General features: G+C 53.6%; 9 protein-coding genes across 9 annotated transcripts; 4 read left to right on the forward strand and 5 right to left on the reverse strand.

The window, feature by feature from the left end:
• Window positions 1–56: 56 nt before the first annotated feature.
• On the forward strand, window positions 57–2,465 carry SFH1 (Chromatin structure remodeling complex protein sfh1; the record flags this gene model as incomplete). Its single annotated transcript, XM_064834824.1, has 2 exons — window positions 57–1,799; window positions 1,857–2,465. 2 exons carry the CDS (start codon window positions 57–59, stop codon window positions 2,463–2,465), a joined length of 2,352 nt encoding a protein of 783 aa, XP_064697695.1.
• Window positions 2,466–3,044: 579 nt separating this feature from the next.
• On the reverse strand, window positions 3,045–4,092 carry LTS14_002118 (uncharacterized protein; the record flags this gene model as incomplete). The annotated part of the gene is made up of 2 exons (XM_064834825.1): window positions 3,045–3,640; window positions 3,948–4,092. 2 exons carry the CDS (start codon window positions 4,090–4,092, stop codon window positions 3,045–3,047), a joined length of 741 nt encoding a protein of 246 aa, XP_064697696.1.
• A 438-nt stretch (window positions 4,093–4,530) lies between these two features.
• On the reverse strand, window positions 4,531–5,299 carry LTS14_002119 (uncharacterized protein; the record flags this gene model as incomplete). The annotated part of the gene is made up of 2 exons (XM_064834826.1): window positions 4,531–5,072; window positions 5,137–5,299. 2 exons carry the CDS (start codon window positions 5,297–5,299, stop codon window positions 4,531–4,533), a joined length of 705 nt encoding a protein of 234 aa, XP_064697697.1.
• Window positions 5,300–5,767: 468 nt separating this feature from the next.
• Window positions 5,768–6,897, forward strand: LTS14_002120 (uncharacterized protein; the record flags this gene model as incomplete). The annotated part of the gene is made up of 5 exons (XM_064834827.1): window positions 5,768–5,815; window positions 5,867–6,277; window positions 6,334–6,618; window positions 6,679–6,810; window positions 6,874–6,897. The coding sequence occupies 5 exons, from the start codon at window positions 5,768–5,770 to the stop codon at window positions 6,895–6,897; spliced, it is 900 nt and encodes a 299-aa protein (XP_064697698.1).
• Window positions 6,898–7,484: 587 nt separating this feature from the next.
• On the forward strand, window positions 7,485–8,609 carry LTS14_002121 (uncharacterized protein; the record flags this gene model as incomplete). The annotated part of the gene is made up of 1 exon (XM_064834828.1): window positions 7,485–8,609. One exon carries the CDS (start codon window positions 7,485–7,487, stop codon window positions 8,607–8,609), a length of 1,125 nt encoding a protein of 374 aa, XP_064697699.1.
• Window positions 8,610–8,695: 86 nt separating this feature from the next.
• Window positions 8,696–10,165, reverse strand: LTS14_002122 (uncharacterized protein; the record flags this gene model as incomplete). The annotated part of the gene is made up of 1 exon (XM_064834829.1): window positions 8,696–10,165. One exon carries the CDS (start codon window positions 10,163–10,165, stop codon window positions 8,696–8,698), a length of 1,470 nt encoding a protein of 489 aa, XP_064697700.1.
• Window positions 10,166–10,958: 793 nt separating this feature from the next.
• On the reverse strand, window positions 10,959–12,490 carry SAH1 (S-adenosyl-L-homocysteine hydrolase; the record flags this gene model as incomplete). Its single annotated transcript, XM_064834830.1, has 3 exons — window positions 10,959–10,971; window positions 11,029–12,268; window positions 12,319–12,490. 3 exons carry the CDS (start codon window positions 12,488–12,490, stop codon window positions 10,959–10,961), a joined length of 1,425 nt encoding a protein of 474 aa, XP_064697701.1.
• An 872-nt stretch (window positions 12,491–13,362) lies between these two features.
• On the reverse strand, window positions 13,363–16,266 carry LTS14_002124 (uncharacterized protein; the record flags this gene model as incomplete). Its single annotated transcript, XM_064834831.1, has 1 exon — window positions 13,363–16,266. The coding sequence occupies one exon, from the start codon at window positions 16,264–16,266 to the stop codon at window positions 13,363–13,365; it is 2,904 nt and encodes a 967-aa protein (XP_064697702.1).
• A 2,485-nt stretch (window positions 16,267–18,751) lies between these two features.
• GCN20 (ATP-binding cassette, regulator of translational elongation) lies at window positions 18,752–20,998 on the forward strand (the record flags this gene model as incomplete). Its single annotated transcript, XM_064834832.1, has 1 exon — window positions 18,752–20,998. The coding sequence occupies one exon, from the start codon at window positions 18,752–18,754 to the stop codon at window positions 20,996–20,998; it is 2,247 nt and encodes a 748-aa protein (XP_064697703.1).
• Between the last annotated feature and the right edge of the window lie 45 nt (window positions 20,999–21,043).

Here is a 21,043-nt window from a genome sequence, read left to right on the forward strand (position 1 = left end):
GAAAGTATCAGCGCACCACTGATACAGACTGCTCTCCCCCACGTACTGCCACAATCATGGCCAATCTCAATCGGACCAACCCTCCGCAGAGCTTCGTCAGCAGCTACGCGCCTCGCATCCGCACATATGGCAACTCCCTCCTCACCCCAGTGCAACCTCAAACCGTCCTCCCAAATGTTCGCACTACCAAGCGAGGCACCACTGCCATCAACTACGCCGAGGAGTTCGAGGATGATAGCATAGAAGACTCGGATGCTCCGCGGCGGGGTACCGGCTTGCGGACACGGCCGACACGTGACACAGACCCGAATGCTGAGAGGCCGCGACAGAAAGAGTTGGGCAAGGAGGCATATGCGCCGGTGGACGTGCAGGGCATATGGCGGGAGTGGATGGGCAAGCCGAAGCGGTTCCTGACGGAGAAGCAGCTACACACCCAGTCTGTCCTGCCCACCACACTCGTCCCAATCCGGATAGATCTGGACGTGGCACCCTTCCGGCCAGAAGCTGCTCTGCCCACGCCTCACAATGCCAAGGACTTTGGTATCGATGAGAATCTACCCGCATACAAGGCACCAGACCCTACGCCACAATTTCGTCTCAAGGATAGTTTCCTATGGAACCTGCACGAGGCACTCATCACACCCGACCAATTTGCGAAGGTTTTTATAGACGATTTGGACTTCCCCATACAACGGAAACCTGCCATGATCATGGAGATCGCGAACTCGATACGGCAACAATTAGAAGAGCATGCATCCACAGCTCTACATCCAATCTTTCAGCCAAGTGCTGCGCATCCAGTACAACCGACCACGGGAGCACCCACTCCACTGCCTACCGGCACATCGCGTGACGACTCGCGAGAAGCGTCGCAAGCCAATACGCCTGACGTCAACTTCCTCAAAGCTCCGCATTTGCATGGCCACGACGTAAGCTCGACATCATCACCAAAGGCGAATGGAGCAGCCACGCCTTTGATCACAGTCAACGCCCAGCCTGTACCGGAAGACACAACGACCTCGATAGCCCTCAACCCACGCGACTCGCACCGCTGTATCCTCAACATCTCAATCAACCTCCAGAACCGACTGTACACCGACAAATTCGAATGGTCACTTCTCCACCCAGCAGGATTCGCCGAGATCTTCGCGAAACAGACATGTGCAGATCTTGGCTTATCTGGCGAGTGGGTCCCGGCCATGGCTCATGCAATCTACGAATCCAGCCTCCGACTCAAAAAGGACATGCTGGACAACAACGGCACAATCTATGGTGTGGTAGGCAGCGGCATCGACCTCTATGGGAACGTCGATAACGAAGCTTGCGAATTCCACGGTACCGCCGAAAGTGCCCTTGGAATCGGTGCAGGCTGGCGCTTCGATGACGAAGGATTGGGGAATGAGTGGGAGCCTAAGATCGAAGTCCTGAGTAAAGAGGAGATCGAGAAGCGGGAAGGTGACCGCGAGCGTCAGATTCGCCGGGCACGGAGAGATACTGCGCGGTTCACCAGTTCATATGCTGCTGCTGCACAGAACCCGAATGATTATTTTGCGGGTGGGCTTGGGTCGCAGGCGAATGGTGGAGGCGATGATGAGCGTATGGGTCGTGGGGAGCGGTCGAAGAAGAAGCGGAGGTTTAGGAGTCTGTCGCCTGTTGGTCGCGATACGCCTGAAGTGGCCGGGTTTGGTGGGACTTCTGGGCAGTTGACCGAGGGCGAGAGGCAGTATTGGAGATGTAGTCATTGTCAGATCTGGGGCTCGGCGGTGTGGGGAGTGCGTGATGGGCCGAGTGGTTCGCGGGTGAGTCTTAAATCTCACCAAACTTTATGGCGCTGACTCAAGCTAATCTTTATGCAGACACTCTGCAACAACTGCGGCCTCCTCTACGAACGCGACCACCGCCTCCCACCCTGGAACCGCAACCTCTTCATCACCGAAAAGAATGCCGCGACTCGCGAGACCGCCCTCCCCGGCTCCTACAACTCGGGCCCCACAGCGCAATCCCGCCAAATCACCCACCTCCAATCCGACATCTCCTCCTTCCCATCCCAACACACCCCTCCTCCGCAATCGAAACAACTACCCCGTGATCTGCCCGACATCAATCCATCATCTCACCTCTACACCGGTGCCTCAGGAGGCCAAGGCCAGATTTCCGCGTCAACAATGGCGGATATCTTCAATTACGCCGAACCGGGTGAGGATCTAGATTGGACGAAAGTCACGGAACCGCGGGAGAGGAAACGGTTACAGAATATCATCAATGGACGCAAATATCGGGAACGTCGATTAGCAGCCGAAGGGCAAGGCGGGTCCGGTGGCAATTATCTTGGCGCGGCTGGGGTGGGGAGTTACCTGAGTCAGGGGTATGGGAAACGGACGTCTGGACTGGGTATGGGTAGTCGGACGGAGAATGGCGGTGGGGGTAGTGGGATTGGATCAGAGGGCCAGAGTCCCGCGCGGTAGGATCGTGCGGGGAGTGCTGTTGCTCTGTCTCCTGCGCCTGCTTTCACGGCGGCTTATGCGGCTGGACCTGTTGCTGCGCCTTCGCCACTCGCGATGAGATCGTTTGTGAGGATGCATACGATGTGAGATATGCTCACAACGGGAATGGGATGGCTCCTGGACTTGCTTGTTAGTGATGACGAAATGGAGCGAGGGTGATGTCGGTGATGTGATTGCCTTAGGATGTGGTAGTAGGTAGGATGTACTCTACATCGGGCACGGAAGGCATCGAGAGCAAATATTAGAGTTCTATCAGATGGATACAAGCGAAAGCTATCATTCATACATTGCTTGTCAACGAAGCAACAGCTCGAACGCGCAAACATTCATCCGCCCAAAGCAGAACTTTGCTGCCGTCCTGAAACAGTATCCCACAAATCATGATCGATCGTCATAGCTCTATACAGTGATTGCCCCAACACATTCCTTCCATCTCGCTCTTGTTCGAGTGCGGGCCGTCATACCCATCAATCAGTTCTCATTGACCGCCAGCCTCTTCGCAGCCGGTCCGGCATCGCCCTCGGCATCGTCATCTCGATCTCAAACATCTCCAGCCTTGCGCTTAGCACCGACGACGACCGCAGATGGCGATCCATGCCCATGAGCAGGCGCGACGACATTGCCATTCGCAGGTCCAGCTCCATCATTCGCAACCAACGACGACTTGGCTTTCAAGCCAACATTACCAACGACGTTGCGGTCGCCGATGACCGTGATACCACAATTGATCGTCAGATCGACCTTTAACGCCCTCCTTGCTGTTCCCGTCGAAGTCTCGGCGGCGGCGGCGGCATTAAGTTGTTGCATTGCTGCTAGGAGGACGGCACTGAATTTCGTCGCATCCGCTAAGGGGGTTGGAGAGGTCGGGACGAGGTTGTTGGAGCCTTGGATGCGGTGGGCGGCGTTTATTGTCAATTTGACTGGCGAAGGGGATCGTGCTGCTTCGTCTTCATCCTCCGAGTCTGTGTCTGTGTCTGCGTCGTTGCTTTCCGATGGCGTGTATGGCGGTGGCGCTGTGGTTGGAGGTGTTGGCTGTTGTTGTCGTAGCGATTGATAGGTTCTCTCGGCGGAGAGCTTTTGGCTAATGTGTTGGAGGGGATCCATGTTTGCTTGTGGCAGCTGCGACGTCGAAGTGTCTGAAGACCAGACGTAAAGTGTCGATAGGATGATGTTGCTGCACGTCGTCAAGTTGGTCGTCGTGGAAGGTATCGGCGAGCAGGCGCGACAATAGGGGGTCTTCGTTATCAAGGCCAGTGGCTATCCCTGTACTTCGATGATGAGGCAAAGCTGAAGTCGTAACTCTTTCCTTGAGGACTTATGGTGAGGTTGAGATGAAGATCAAGATGACTGGTAAGAGATGAAAGTGCAGTGCAACTTGTGTAAAGTGGAAGGAGTATCGCGTGAACAGCACATACATGCGTCAATAGAAAAAGTCATACTCACCTGATTTTAAATTGCTATTGTCGTTCGTACTCCTATTGTCGCTGGGCCCCGCTTCAACTTCGTGCATTACGCCCCGGCAGATGAACACGTTGTGAATACGAAACTTCGTAAGAAAATCGATCTTAGTATTGTACTCACGACTCATATATTGCTGTACAATACTGATCCTGCATCAGGTAGTGTTGTAAAGGAGCAGCTTGAGATTGTTCCTTCGTATTGTGGCCTGAAAGGTGGTTGAATAAGTTCGGCACTAGCCTCGGCTTTAAGTCGTGCAAATGCCGAGACTCACCACAATGCGACATTATATTACATCTACTCGACTTACACCATCCATCAGAGTCCGACAAGAGCATTCGATGGTAACTGAAGTATCGTGGAGACTGTACAGCCACTCTTTGAGCTTGAATGTTCGTGTTCGGTGGTTACATCTACCGTTAAGCTGAAGTCCTTGGATCTGGCAGAGCCATTGCCTTGTTTGAAGGCGACGCTGACGAGGGTGGCCAGTGGCCTAGGCCAGGATATCGAGACTCGATGGTTCGCGCGCTGCGTGTTTTCTGGCCCGCATGCCTTGTCCGAGAATGCGTCAGTCGTCTTCGTCAGACGAGTATGCACCGAGACCCAAAGTCGCGGCTGGTGGCGTTGATGGCTTGCGAGCAGAGGTTGGACTGGACGCAACATGGCCTGGCTCAGGTATGTTCGCCTTCTTCTCACTAGCGCTGTGGACGGTCGGCGACGGCTTCAAGTCAACATTCTTCTCCCCTTTCGACGGTGGTATCGGTTTATTGGTCGTGGAAGGCTCCTCTTGCTTTGCTGTAGATGTCCTCCTAACCTTCACTCCACCGAAACCTGCATTTTGCTCTTTCTTCCGCTTTCGCGGCCCAACAGACCAGGTCGATGTAGTCTCAGTAACCTCTGCGCTGCCCTCATCCTGCTGAGCAGCCTTTTCAGCGTCTTCCTGCTGCTTCCTGAAAGCCTCAAGCTGCTCCTTCGTGTCCTTTTTCACCTCGGCCTCCTTCGATCTGGACGACTCCATAACAGACTCCAGGAATTCAATCTCATCTTCATCGAGAGATCGAAATTGGTTCCTCAATCGAGAGGCGTCTTCGAAGGCATCTTGTTTTGCGACTTACGATCATCCTAACTCGTTAGCTGGGCATCGCGGTAGGCCATCATAATGTAGTCAAGTCACCTTTGTTGGCCTGCAGAGTCTCATACAGCGACTTCCCACCCTCTTGCTCGCCAGGTCGCAGCTTCGGCTGCTTTGTTGCCTCTATCTGTTGCTGTGCCTTTTGCCATGCCTCATCTCTTTCGGTCGGTGCCTCGTCTGTACCTGCGGAGACGAATCGTGACATCTTGCCTAATGGCGACGCGATTCGCTTGTCCTTGACCCGCAAAGCGCACCAGTTCTTCACCCACCGGAGTATTCGCTATGTCACGGCCTTTGATTGCCGCAGAGCTTGCCGTGCACGACCGATCAAGAGACGATCAGTCTGATGTGATCGCCCAAATTAGCTCAAAAAGGCAGCTCATAGCATAAGTTTTGAGGCTCTTCGGCGACACGTGCTTGGAATGTGGACTAGCGCAGCCCAGCAAGCATTTGACGAAGGCAAAACGTCACCCGGCTAATTAGATTACATGGTGGGACACGATACGGTGGTGGTGGGGTATTCTGGCAGAATGATGCAGCGAAGCACATGCCACTGATACAAAAGTTTTGTTGCTAAGCTCATCTTGCTCTCTTGACACACAATCTATTCCGAAGAACAATCTCAACGACCACTCCAACCACACAACATCATCAGTTCACAGGACCATCCATCATGTCAGGCGATAACCAATGGACGAAGAAGACCTTCACCCTCAACACCGTGAGTGTTGACTTCGCCACCTGCTCCTCGTAAAACTGACACACTTCACAGGGTGCTAAGATCCCAGCTGTCGGTCTCGGTACCTGGCAATCGAAGCCCAATGAGGTCCGCAAAGCCGTCGCCGCCGCATTGAAGGCCGGCTACAGGCATATCGACACTGCCCTTGCTTACGGCAACGAGCACGAGGTCGGCCAGGGTATCAAGGACTCTGGTGTGCCACGTGAGGAGATCTGGGTCACCACCAAGCTCGACAACCCATGGCATAAGCATGTGGAAGAGGGCATCACCTCATCCCTCAAGTCCCTCGAGATGGATTACGTCGACCTCTACCTCATCCACTGGCCATCTTCCAGCGATCCTGCAGACTTGAAGAAGCATCTCCCTGACTGGGATTATATCAAGACCTGGAAAGAGATGGAGAAAGTTGCGGCTTCCGGCCGTGCCAAGAACATCGGTGTCTCCGTAAGGACAATCTCGAAAGTTGTGTGTATAGGAAATGTTGGACTGATAATCAGCAGAACTTCAGCATCCGCCACATCGAGGCACTCGAGAAGGACGCCGAGGTCAAGACAGTTCCAGCCGTCAACCAGGTCGAGCTCCACCCCAACTGCCCATCGCCCAAGTTGATCGACTTCTGTGCGTCCAAGGGCATCCACTGCACCGCATACTCCTGCCTTGGCTCAACCAATAGCCCACTCGCCAACGACAAGACTCTGGCCAAGATGGCTGAGAGCAAGAAATTGAGCGTTGCTCAGGTCCTCCTGGTCTGGGGTCTGCAGCGTGGCACCAGTGTCATTCCCAAGGTAAGTGAAGAGCCATGACAATGAGATATCACGAGTTCGATTGCTGACTGTTCTGATCAGTCTGTCACCGAGTCCCGCATCCAAGACAACTTCAAGCTTGACGGCGTCTCGCTCACGGATGATGAGATGAAGCAGCTCTCAAGTCTGCCAGACCGCTTCAAGGTCTGCGGTGATGCCTGGCTCCCGGTCAAGGTATGTGATTTAATCATGTACTCCAGCACATCGAGGATCCAATTTTACTAATAATGATTGCAGGTGTTCTTCGGCGAGGACGAGTAAGCGCTGTATTGCTCGCGGGTCGATGCGCCCGAGCCGTCTCAGCAGGCTACTGTATTGCGGCATTCGGTCAATTAGATAGATACGATACATATGCCAGGAACAACACCATAGACACACACTTCGCCCATTTGCTACAGAAGCCGCAGAACGGAGGTAACCGTGCGTCACACCCAGAATCAAGCTAAGACTGATCCCGTTTAGTGTCCGCGCCACAGTCGTCGTAACCTCTTTCGGGACAAAGATCGTGCGACACTGAGCTGTCATCAAACAAAACTCATAGGTCGCCTTCTGTCGCCGTCATCTTTTGCGTTACGATGGCGATTGGTGACATACTACTCTCACTGCGAAGCTGCGCCTCAGACTTGACGCAAAGCATGTCACTGTAAATTAATGTAACACGCCAGGCAGGTGATAGAGTTTCGGTATTACCTTTCCAGTGCCTTTGGCAATCACAGCCCACCATCGCTGCAGAAGCCTCGATGCATTCCTCATGTACCCTCTTTCTTGCACCTGCACTTCACTTCTGTCAATAATAAACTTCTTGGAACCGTCACCGATCTAACTACCATCACCACGACACACGCACAATGGCGGCCAAGAGGAAGGTGTCACTTCGCCTCGCATTCTCTTACGTCCTCGACTGGCTGGTCATAGTCGTGATCGCAGCAATTGGCGGCGGCTTGAACTTCGTCACACCGTACCACAGGCCTTTCTCTCTCGTGAACCTGGACATATCATACCCCTATATCCCCGAGCTCATCTCAACGACAACTCTAGCTCTGGTGTCTCTGATCGCTCCAGCCATCATCATCGCCCTGGTCGTCGCTCTGCTGGTTCCTGGTCCGGCCTTCATAAGAAGATCAACACGAGCACAAATCATCAAGCTCAAGCTTTGGGAATTCGAGAAAGGATGGGCAGGCTTGGCGTTATCTGTCGCGACTGCTTTCTGCATCACACAGGGCATGAAGAATCTGTTCGGCAAACCGCGCCCTGACTTCCTGGCACGCTGCCAACCTGATCTTGCAAATGTGGCTGCGCATGTGATCGGTGGATATGGGCAAGATATCAGTGCTCGCTGGACGCTTGTGGACTCCAGCATCTGCACCCAAACAGACCTCAGCCTCCTGAACGATGGATTCAGAAGCTTTCCCTCAGGCCACTCGTCGTTTTCATGGTCGGGATTGCTATACCTGACCCTTTTCCTTTGTTCAAAGTTCTCCATCGCCATACCATATCTGCCTATGCAGCCATCTGGTCCGAGGGCCGTGTCGCCACAAACGCAAGGTCACGGAGCATTGCTACCATTGCACGAACAGCGTGGAGGAAGTGAAGATGAGCACAAGACGGACGACACCTCGGCTGCTGAACGCGACAACATGCGCCCCGTCGATATCAGAGGACTTGCTGCCACACCGCCTAATCACTTGGTTGTGCTCGCTTTCGTGCCAATCGGCGTGGCGATATACATTTGCTCCACACGCTATGCGCAATTCTACCACCACGGCTTCGACGTCATCAGCGGTGCTCTCATCGGGATCCTGACTGCTTCTTTCAGCTTCCGATGGTATCACCTGCCACTATCGCGAGGACAAGGCTGGGCTTATGGTCCTCGCAGCGCTGACAGGGCATTTGGGGTTGGTGTGGGCACCCGCGGTTTTGTGAGCGAGGGTATTGCGAATTCGCCACGGGCACAGCCTGGTTCAACTGTTTGAAAACGTGCAGGCATGTGAGTGAAGCTGGCGCATAATAAATCGGAAGGAGTTGTAAGATATTGAAGTACATAATTTAATAAATTTGCTTACACGACCAATGCCAACAGTGCTACAAATAGTGCTATAGCACTGACACCAGTCGTACTCGCCAAGCTCTGTGAGCTGGCTGAAGCACTACTACCTGTCCCAATCCCCGAACTTCCACTTGCTTGCGCAGGAATAGTGCCTGTAGCATTGCTTCCAACAGAGGCAGTGGAGTTGTCGTCGTTTCGCAGAATAGCATAAACCTCCCCTGTAGCATCTGACGACATGAAAAGCCTTCCTGACTTATCCCACGCCAGTCCCACAGGCCTGAAGCATCCGCCGGGGCATTTGCTGTTGTCAGCATTGGTGACGATATCTACAGCTGCCGTACTACTGTTGGCGGGCTCTACAGGTTGGCCGTTGGCGAATTCGATGACCGAGAGCTTGTAGCCAACAGGATCTGTGCGATCCCAAGAGCCGTGGAAAGTGACCCAGGCGGCTGTACCAGCAGTGTTGAATAAGATATCGAGTGGCGCCATATGAGCTTGGAAAGTCAGGCGAGGTGCCACGCGGTTTGCAGCATCACAAGTGGTGTCGTTCAGCGTGTTGTTCAGATCACCAATCGCGAACTGGGTGCCAACGGTGCCATTGAAGTCCGGGACGTCGCTGGGCTTCCATGCGGAATAGCAGTCAGGATAACCAAAGTTCCTGCCTTGATTCGGTGAAGCAGTACCGTTCAGGTAACCGAGAAAGTTCATTTCCTCGCCAGGATTGTCTTGGTGGATGTCCTGTCCCTGGCGTGTCATCTCGTCTACACTGTTCTCGACGCCATATATGCCACCAGTGATAGGCTCCTCGTCAATGCCTACCTCGTTCCTCAGACCCCACCCAAGCAAGAGACCGTCAGCGTTGAAGTCGTACGGCCTAGTCATGTTGTTGAGATTGAAAGCTTTCACCTGGCTGTGACCGGTATTGATATCCTCGGCTTCGGCGTCCAAGTTGGAGGTACTTCCTCTCGTGACGACCAAAAGTCCTGGTGCATGCTGTGGGAGAAGCAGAGTCCGGGTAGTATGATCCGAGCCGGTCATGTTCGTGACCAGGACCCTCGGTGCTGAAGTGTTCGTCTGCGATTGTGCCGAGTAGTCCCAGCTGTAAACCGCCTCCGAACTGGAGGCATACAGAGTTGAGCCATTGCTGGACAATGCAATGCCGTGGTTCAATGTCGTATCGTTGATGACCGTCTTTCGGCTACCAACGCTTAAGCAGCCCTTACCAGAGTCGACGATGTTGAGAGCAACAATGCCAGAACTCTGCTCGACGACTAGTAACGTCCCTTGGCTGTCGAATATGATGCCGCGCGGTGTGGTGAGGTTCTGAGCAATCAGCCGAGCCACATATCCCTCGGCAACAGATGGTGCTGCATAGCTGGCGGTCAAAGTAGGTGAGCAGGATGCTGCAGCGATGGAAGACTGTGCTGCGGCCTGTGCTACCAAAGCCGTCAAGGCGGTGATTATCACTGGTCGTGAATACATGCTGAAGACAGAAAGATGGACTCCAAACAAGAACGACGAATCTCCGTTCAATGCTGTAGCTGAAGCAGCACTCTTTTATGCTCTACAAAGAGGCAACGCCATGCCGGAAGCACTCTCCACGACGAGCCACGAACCGTTGCTTGGCTGCAGTACATAGGTGGCAACACTGTTCCATATGAACGGTAGTTCGGCAGCCATCTAAACGGTGTGGAGTGAGTAGATGACGTTGGAAGAAGATCGTTGCTGCAGATCATTTTGCATAAATTCGGTGGGACGCGTCGGCACGATCGCTTACAAACCAACCAGATGGGCTTGTTGGCTGGTCTTGGTAGGCTGTAACACTCTGTCGCAGCACGAGGGTCTTCCTTGCGCAATCAGGGTGGTGTATAAGCTCCTGATGGTGTTGCTTAAAGTTGCACAAGTGGTAGATGTGAAGTGGTTCAAGCTCCCACACACGCCATCCACCATGTTGTATAACATCTTGCATCATACCAGTAGACCATTCTTTGGCAGGTTGGGAAGGATGATGACAACACCACTGATCACGCAGGTCGCGGTGTAACACAGCTCGTACATCTAGACAGCCGGTCGCTCACGTTGAGTGAGCTGACCAACGCCAACTAACATGACCTACCATCCTACCCATATACTACTCCTAAGCGCCATGCGATGCAGGTTGACTGTAAAGACGCTTTTTGTCCTCTCCTAATGTCGTTGTGGAAACGACGATCCCGTGGTATCATGCGCTAGTTGAAAGCAAATCTCATCCGTCAGCTCTTGACGGGTATATCGTCTAGTATCGGTACCTGTAGCAGTATGTTAGTGCGATTCCGTGATGTTGATGTATGAGAATGAGTACGTACATGTCGGTCTTGAAAGGACCCTCGACTGGCAAGCTCATATAGTCGGCCTGCTCAGGTGTCATCTTAGTCAACTTGGCGTTGACGTGGTCCAAGTGCAGAAGGGCGACCTGCTCGTCCAGGATCTTGGGAAGCACGTAGACACCAACTGCCATACGCTTGATCGAAGAGTCCTGAGGAGCCTCATCGATGATCTTCTTGGGCTCACCAGTCTGCTCCTCACCCTCGACAGCACGGGCAAACTCGATGTACTTGCGAGCGAACTCCTTGTCACCAGCCTTGTACAGCATGATCTGGGCCAAAACCTGGTTGGTGAAGGAGCAGGACATGACGAAGGAAGAGTGACCAGTAGCGCAGCCCAAATTCACGAGACGGCCTTCAGCGAGCAGAATAATGTGGCGGCCGCTTGGCATGGTGAAGCGGTCGACTTGCGGCTTGATGCTGACTTTCTCCTTGGCCGCCTTCTTGAGCCATGCAACATCGATCTCAATATCGAAGTGGCCGATGTTGCAGACGATAGCATCCTCACGCATAGCCTCGAAGTGCTTGCCGACGATGATATCCCTGCAGCCGGTGGTGGTGACAAAGATCTGACCCTTAGAGGCAACAGCCTCCATAGTATCGACCTGGTAACCGGCCATGGCAGCCTGGAGGGCGTTGATAGGATCAATCTCTGTAATGATGACCTGGGCACCCATGGAGTGAAGAGCCTCAGCGCAGCCCTTGCCGACGTCACCGAAACCAGCGACAATGGCGATCTTGCCAGCAATCATGACATCGGTAGCACGCTTGATGCCATCAACAAGCGATTCTCGGCAGCCGTAGAGGTTGTCGAACTTGCTCTTGGTCACGGCGTCGTTGACGTTGATAGCAGGGACGAGAAGGCCGTGCTCCTTGTTCTTGAGCATGCGGTAGAGGTGGTGCACACCAGTAGTCGTCTCCTCGCTGAGACCGTAGCAGCCCTTCAACATATCAGGGAACTTTTTGTGGACGAGCGAGGTTAGGTCACCACCGTCGTCGAGGATCAAGTTGAGGTCCTTGCCCGATGGGAAGGCCTTTAGCTGCTGCTCCAAGCACCAATTGTACTCCTCCTCTGTCTCACCCTTCCACGCGAAGACTGGAGTGCCACCAGCAGCGATGGCTGCGGCGGCGTGGTCTTGTGTGGAGAAGATGTTGCAAGATGTCCATGTTACCTCAGCGCCGAGGGCCTTGAGGGTCTCGATGAGGACGGCAGTCTGGATGGCTACACGACATTAGCAGGAGCCTTCGAGTTCCTGATACTGTCCAGCATACTCATGTGCAAGCAACCAGCAATCCTGGCTCCAGCAAGAGGCTGATCATCCTTGTACTTCAGTCTCGTGGCTACAAGACCGGGCATCTCATTTTCAGCGAGCTCAATCTCACGACGGCCGAATGCCGCGAGGTTGATGTCGGCAACCTTGAACTTTTGTGCTGGCTCTCCCATGTTGACGGTATTTTAATGCTGTGTGTAAGTGAGTGGAGGGATGTTGTGGGGGTGGTTTGTAGATGTACAATGGTAAATACAGCGAGGACTCGGTGGAAAGGTGGGGATGCCTTCAAAAATCTCCAGGCCCTGCCCCACCGACATCAACTCACCGATGATGCAGGGTTTATAAAACGCCGTTGCCCGATGGCCGGCAGTTGAGGAAGCAAAACCACAACGACGATAAATCTGGGCACGCTTTGGTTGTAAAATAAACATCCACGTCAATGATCGGTGCTGCTGACATGTGCTTGGTTCACTTCTATACCACATACTAATGCTATTTGTTGCTGCCTCCTTATGCCCGTCTTACCTCCATAATCATTCCCCCATATGCGATGCAAGCCCGACCCATGTACTTTTCATACTCGCACAAATAAAAAAATGCATCCGACTATTCCCAGCCCATCATTGTACAGGCCGTGAACAGTACCTCCCTCACTCGAGAAGACTGCTATCCCTGTTAATTGCGCCGAAAGCAACACCTCTATGCAAAGCCCCGGCTAAAATCAAACAAAGCCCATACTAGCCGTAGATCAGGTCAAGTCAATCCTGCGATCACCAAAGGGGTCAGTGTTGCCCAAGGTACTGGTGAGAGGCTGGTCTCTACTGTTGTACAAACGCCAGCTCTATGCCTCTTGCGAAGCCACAGGCTCGCTATAGATAGAATATATGCGCCGCGACAAGTAATTTTGGCGTACTTCGAACGCCTCGCTCGAAACTCCGGTTCCGATGCTGTAAGACATAGTGCCGGTCTTCGGCTGTGTGTCCATAGTCAGCTCCGGTGGTGCCCTAAACGAGTCCCCCAAAGTGCAGCTAGAATGTTTTGTAGGTCATGAAGGTGGTAGTGTCATGCGCTGGATTCGAGCTGCAAGGTTTATGCGTGGATCTTCGAATGCTTCGTCCCATCCATCATTATCGGTAGCTGCTTCTTCCCGTCTCGAGCGTCTCCTCGTGGGGCTGTTTGGCCCTGGCTCGTTGAATATGCTGCGAAAGGAAGGCTCATGATCGTGCACTGCATCTTCCATATCCGTGTCATCATCGTAGTCAGGTGGTGAGCGTCGCCGTGGGCTGGAATACAATCCCTCGGTCTCACGCAAAGCGTCCTTGACTTTTCGTTTTAATCCATTGACGTATGGTACAATGTGTCGCAGCGTGGCTGTATCGAATGGCACTTTCTTTGTTGGTGCGACCGGCATAAGTGATGTAGGGTCCGAAACACTACGTTTCGAGCGCAGTGCCTCGATCACCGAGCGGGCGACTGCTTCCGAGTCCTTGCGTGGCCGTGCAGCTGTATGGTGACCAATCAAGCTGTTGGATGGGCTCAATCGTGCAGACAGATGCTGGACGTCGTCTTCGGTACTTGACATCACAGACATCTGGTCGTCGTGCGGTGCCAAGGACACTTCGGGAACTGCTGGCAGTGGCTCATCGAAAGCATCAGAGTCGAATCCAGGTGACGATGGAGGCGAACGCCGCGGCTGTAGCGTTTCTTCGTTGGACTCTTGGTCGGCCAGCTCGATCATGGCGTCCACCTCTCGCCAAGCCTTCGCATGAGGTCCCGTAAGCATGTTCAGAGCCACCGCTCGCACCCGTAGATCTTTCAGTTCCTCTATAAGCAATCCCCATTCCCTCAGTAGGCTGATGTTTGCGACCACGCTATCCTGCTGTTCCCTGATCGACTTCGGCACAAACATTTCATGTCCACTATCGATCCGCTTCTCTTCCAATATTGCAGCTGCCGCCGCCGGCAAAGGAGGCGGTTCTTCCTCGAAGTCAAAGTCCTCGTTCCAGTCTTCGGTTGGACCCTTGCTACCTATACCCCAAGTCCCAAACTTATTAGCAACTACATTTCTCTTGCCATCCACATCGGGCACGACTGGTACACTGTGACTCCTGGCATGCATACCACTGGTAGGTCGACGACCAGCGGCTCTGCTGCCACGACTCTCGTTGTCTTTCTTACCATGCACTGTCCGTGGTCTAGGTGGAGACTGCTTGCTATGACTCGGACTCGGCTGTTGTTCAGACCAGTCGAAGAGATTGGCTTTGTCGATGCCACCATTGCTATATCTATTGGGCGTGGATTGTACAGAACCGGGGCCCGGTCGACCAAGCGCGCTCAAGCGGAACGGCGCCATCCTAAAGGGGGGCTGATTATTCATGGGCGTGCCGAACGTGGGCTGTATGCCCAAGCCTAGATCCCTTCTTGGTGGTGATTCCATTGCGTCCCAATCAGGCTCGTCCAAGTCTGACATCAGATCTCTGACTGGTGGGGATGATGCATACATCAGTTGAGCACCAGGCCTTGCGGAGGGCGTGGAGGTGACACTCTTGTCGTGCAGAGACCGCACAGGCGTACTTAGCACGCTACCTTCTTCCTCTATCGTGCCGTGGCGATACCTCGAAGAGTGCTCGCTTCCTGGAAAGTGCCCATCGTTGAGTAGATCGCGAAGCTTCGTGCTTCGTCCGGATGAGAAGCTTGGAGGAGACTCGTCAAAGATGGTATCTATCGGCGGACCACGCTTACCAGAACTGCTTCGTGTCGTACGCGTAGGAAATGAGTCGTAGACAGTGTCACTTTGGTAATCGGTGCTGTATCCTCCTGTTGACCTTCGCTCGCTATCGGATTCGGCAGTAGAGGCAGTCAATTCTGACGGCACAGTTGAGGTCCGCACGTGTCGCGCCGTAGCTGACTCAGATGTAGCTTGGGGTAGAATGCGTTGCTCCAGTGGTGATGGCGTGGGGATTGCAGAGAGTGGGCCAAATGTAGGCGAGTCAGGAAAACCAAACTGCAGGGAATGAGGTGTGCCAGAGCCGAGATCTAGCTGTATTTCTTGTTGCTTAGACTCCGTCGGATGAGCGCTGCTTGACGATGAATATATGCTCCGGTGACCAGCAGATGGGTCGGTAATGTCCCGCCGCTTCGCGGGCCTTTCAGTGCTACTGAGCGAGCTTCCCATCGATGACTGCGGCGCGGACACAACGCGAGCACGAGCTTTTCGAGGTAATCTGGTCGTAGTACCTTTGCTTTTGTTTGAGCTGGGGCGTCTCCATATCGGTTGGGAAGGCCCGGTGGATAGCAAATCGCCAATCGAGAAAGAACGTCTTGGTATCGCGGACGGCTCCAAGTGGGCAGGACGATTAGGTATAGGCGAGGAAGCAACACTTGGTTGCATGCCAATTTGCTTAAGACCTCCGCCTGCAAAATCAATGCCATCATCCATCTCTACATCGGCACGTCTCACGAGTTCCTTCGCCGATACAAGCACAGGCGTATATTTGCGATCGGGGTAGATACGCCTGATTGGGTTTGGAATGCCAGTCGGGCTGCGTCTGCGTTCATATCCATCGTCGTCTCGTGCTATCTTTGGCGTGAAATACTGCTCCCACTCCGGGTCACGTGCGTCAGATGAAGCCGGAGTATGCTGCTCATGATTTGCTTCAGCTTGCACATCTTGCAGTGTAGCAGCACGCTGGTGACTGGTAGCAGGTCTTTTGAACACCGGCAGCGGTAGTCGGGAACCGGATGGCGAAGACAGTGACCCGGCCGTGGAGCGGAGGGAAGAGCTTCGCTTCACAAGCTTATTCCGCTGCACTGGCAGGGGCGTGAGGTCCGTCAGCATAGGTGAAGATGTGGCATCGTGTGATGGGGCGTGGTATCCGTTGGAGTGAGGGACAGCAGCAGAACCTGGCCGTGATGTCGGTGTTCTACTCGACTCGCGTGATCCGGACATGTTCGAGGACAGGCGCCGGAGCCAAGACTGAGGTCGACTAGCTGTCGTACTCGTTCGTGCATCGTCTTGTTGCAGCGACCTCTCCGTGCCCATCCCTAGGCTCATCCGTGACGATACACTGCTCCCGTCCTTCCCACTGCTAGAAGGTGCTCTTGCCTGTTCCGTCCATCGTGTGAAACGCGTCGTTTTCGGGGCGGAGAAGGAGCGATGGGAGCTGAAATCGAAGTCGATCGGTCGTGTCTCGGAGCTTGTGTGCGTCGTGAGCGTGGTAGCGACCGTGAGCGCTGTCATGTCCGAGGTGTGGGCGTCTGGTGAATGGTCGCGGCGAGCGAGCGTTAGGCCTATTGACCCAAGAGAGACTCCAACGCCAGTTGCACACAATGTCGGCACTGTTCTCATCCTCTATGCCGCATGCCGGCCAACGATTGATAAGACACGAGAGTCACGGCACCCACTCGAGCTCATGGTGGCATGCGCAAAGGCTGGAACGCTATGGTAGGAGGTGAGCCCGCTGCGAAACCTCCAAAAGCATGACAGGTTACAACCTTTCAAGGGACAAGCTGAGGACAGGAACGCTGCGGCCAAGCAGTGAAGCAAGAAAACGGGTTTGTGGCGCTCGTAGTGGCAGGCCGTTCGCAAGAGGGGTTCCAATGTTAAGTTTCGGGGGCTATAAAGCAGAAATACCCCCAAAGCGAGCGTAAACAACGACAACTCCGTCTGCCGCTGCACTAATACGCTACATATGCATATGTCTGCCGTCACCGACTCTAACAGACGCTTTGAGTGCAGATGTGCGCCGTGCCATGAAGCAAGACCGTCTTCGTTGCCGCCGTGCTACATCCGTCCTGGACCACAAAGCATCCGTACCCTTGCGAATCCTGTGTGCCGTCAAAGGCAAACATTTCAGTCTGACGAGCATGGCCACCCACGCATGGCCCGCAAGCGAGCAGCCCGTGATAGCCATAATAGCACCGTCAGCTCAATCTGATCCCCCTCAGCTACCCATCCAATCCGATTTACTTGGAAGACTGAGAACCTATGAGGACAGGAAAATCCTCGTTCGTTCGGTGGATTCCTTTTACAAACCAGCTACCCTGGTCGAACGTGACCCGTGGGTGTCATCGTGGGGCATGCAAGGTCCGCATCCGCGGGCGGCCACTTGCCTGTAGCATGGTGTGAGGAATCGAGTATATCAAATTGGGGCTGGGCATAAAACGTGACGTGCATCTCTTAAGCGTGTGAGACCAGATTTCGGGAAAGGTCGTGTGCAGCTCATCCGCCACGCTAAGGCAAGGTCGTCATTTAGGACGATCAAACGCCATCTGTGGCACGGCTTGCTGTTGGCGAGATGAGTCGTCTATGGCTATCTAACAACCGGTGGTCGTCAACGTCGATCGCAGACCTCCGCTATGGAAACTAACGTCCATACTGGGCTATGACAGCAGCAGCAAGGGATGTTGTGTTACTGTGACAGGCGCAATCTTGTACGACGGGCATGTTAGAGGTCTAGGATACCTTGTCAGTGATCTTCGCGCCATACGCAATCGAGACGATCCCCACCTCAATGCAAGAGCCATGCCGCTTTAAGCAGCTGCAACGCATGGCGGGAACGGTGCCAAGACAAGGTACCGAAGAGAAAGAGACACCGTGAAGGCGAAGTGATTCATATGAGATGCAGGATGGCACGATACACGAGGCTGGACCTCAGTTGGAGGGGAGTAAATAGCGGTGCCATAGTATGACAAGAGCTCAATGGAACCATCTTGCACACCTCATGGAAGAAATATGAAGTGACCATATAGCTCCGTACTTCTGTACTGTATCGCTATTATGCTCTCGGATATCGGGAGGATCACAGCCAGAAATACAGCTGAGGTGCTGTCGGTAACGCATGCACCTCGCACCTCTTTGCGATAGCAGCCATGATGACCAGGCAGAACGAACACACGCTTCACTCGCAGTCCTACCTCTCGTAGTGAGCGGTTCCCTTATGTGCTAGCAGTGAAAGGTTAAGTGTCGCCTTTACTAGACTTCGGGATTGCGTCCGTCTGCAGGTGGACGACTCGCCGTTGCGTCTCAACTCTGACGCAGGTAAAACGTCCCGGGAGTTTCTTAGCGAAGGTTTCTAGCGCGTCTGGCTCGTGAGAAAGCGGCACCGGATATCCTCGTGGAAGGATCCTCACTGGTTGGTGTATCACAAGCGCTTTCATTATTCGATCGCCAAGATTCTAGACAACAGATAGAATAAGCTATATTGACTTCTGCTTGCGGTGAAGGGAACACTAGTCAGACGCCCTAGACGTGAGATTGCGTTGTTTGAGCTGAGCAGCTCATCGGCATTCCTTCAAGCAAACGGGTGGCGAAGGACGGTTAGTGGCGTTCACGAAATTGCTTGCGCGCAAGCCCAAGAATCACCTGTGCTTGCGCCACATTACAGGCCCAAGAGACACAGATACTACCACCTGCGCTTCATCATCGACCAGAGATGGAAGGGCAAATCCGAGCACAACTGCCCGACCTCGATCCGGTGGTCGTGGAGTACGCCGCGGGCTATCTCAACCATGCAGCTCATCAATTCGGTGCTGAGAGCGATCCATTGGCCGAGGCGGCGACAGTCATATCTCAGCTCCTATTATCAGCCTCAGGTGATCTCTCGAGCGAGAATGAGGTGTCGGTGCAGAACCTCATTGACAAGTTCATACAAAAATTGCATGATGATACTGCACGTGATGGGGAGCAGCGGCAGCAAGCACCATTGGCCAAGAAGCTCGAGCAGACCATCCAGGTCGGCTCCCAGCGGAATGTATCCTCGACGCTGGGCCTGACAGGTAACGCTGTTGATCTGGAATCAGCAAATGCCAGGAAGGTGGAATCACGGGTGGACCGCAAGAAGCTTGAGAAAGCTGAGCGTAAGCTGAAGGCCAAGCAAGACAAGAAGGAATTTAAGACTGTCGAGTATGAGGCGTCCAGATTGCTCGATCAGCCGAGTGAGCAGCAATCATATGAAGAGTTCTTCATGGCTGTCAATCCTCTGCAGCTGGGTAGTGATGCTCAGTCGAAGAGTAAAGATATCAAGGTCGACGGCATCGATATCACTATTGGTGGTAAGCGTATCTTGTCAGACACGAATTTGACGCTGGCGTATGGCCGAAGATACGGTCTTGTTGGTCAGAATGGTATTGGCAAGTCTACGCTTCTCAGGGCGCTCAGTAAGCGTGAGGTGGCAATTCCAACTCACATATCCATTCTGCACGTCGAGCAAGAAGTCACGGGAGACGACACTCCTGCACTACAAGCTGTGCTCGATGCCGACGTCTGGCGGAAGCATCTCATGAAGGAGCAGGAGAAGATTACGAAGGAGCTTGCTGAGCTCGAAGCTGAACGCTCTTCTATGGCAGACACGTCTGGTGATGCAGCGAAGCTCGACAAGCAACGCGAAGGTCTCGACATCACTCTCAGTGATGTGCAAGGTAAGCTCGCCGAGATGGAATCAGACAAGGCAGAACCCAGAGCGGCTAGTATTCTTGCTGGCCTCGGTTTCTCACACGAGCGGCAGCAATTCGCCACCAAGACATTTTCTGGTGGTTGGCGTATGCGTCTGGCACTGGCGAGAGCACTCTTCTGCGAGCCTGATCTTCTGCTGCTTGATGAGCCGTCGAACATGTTGGACGTGCCATCCATTACTTTCTTGGCAAATTACCTCGCAGGCTACCCGAGCACTGTCCTGGTCGTGTCTCACGACCGAGCGTTCCTGAACGAAGTGGCGACAGATATCATTCATCAGCACTCACAGCGCCTGGACTACTACAAAGGTGCCACTTTCGACTCGTTTTATGCCACCAAGGAGGAACGCCGCAAGACTGCCAAGCGTGAGTACGAGAATCAAATGGCAGTACGAGCCCATCTCCAAGCCTTTATCGACAAGTTTCGCTACAACGCCGCCAAGTCGTCCGAAGCGCAATCACGCATCAAGAAACTGGAGAAGATGCCCATGCTCGAAGCGCCGGAGGCTGAGTACAGTGTACACTTCAAGTTCCCAGATGTCGAGAAGCTTTCACCGCCCATCATACAAATGGACAATGTCTCCTTTGGCTACACACCCGACAAGCCTCTCCTCAAGAACGTGGATCTGGACGTGCAACTCGACTCTCGTATCGGTATCGTGGGTCCAAACGGTGCTGGCAAGACGACCGCACTCAAACTCCTCATTGGTGCACTCTCGCCAACGTCAGGTCTGATATCACAGAACCCTCGTCTCCGTATCGGTTTCTTCGCCCAACACCACGTCGACGCTCTAGATCTCAATGCCAGTGCTGTCGGCTTCATGGCAGCCAAGTACCCTGGAAGATCAGACGAAGAGTACCGTCGCCACCTCGGTGCCTTTGGCATCACAGGCATGACAGGCCTCCAGAAGATGGAGCTGTTGTCTGGAGGTCAGAAGTCTCGCGTAGCATTCGCCTGTCTCGGTCTCACGAACCCACATATCTTGGTCCTGGACGAGCCGTCTAATCATCTCGATATCGAAGCGATGGATGCTTTGAGCACAGCGCTGCAGAACTTTGGCGGCGGTGTGTTGATGGTGAGTCACGATGTGACCATGTTGCAAAACGTATGCACGAGCCTGTGGGTGTGTGACAATGGGACTGTGGAGCATTTCGGTGGTACGGTGAAGGACTACAAGAAGCGCATTACCGCGCAGGCTGGAGAGAGTGGAGTGGCGATACAGCATTAGATATAAATTTAATGAAGCCACAGATAGAGCATCAACATTCTCAAG

Source organism: Recurvomyces mirabilis (genome assembly GCF_035927965.1).
Source record: "Recurvomyces mirabilis strain CCFEE 5264 chromosome Unknown scaffold_4, whole genome shotgun sequence".
Classification (NCBI taxonomy): Eukaryota; Fungi; Ascomycota; class Dothideomycetes; order Mycosphaerellales; family Teratosphaeriaceae; genus Recurvomyces; species Recurvomyces mirabilis.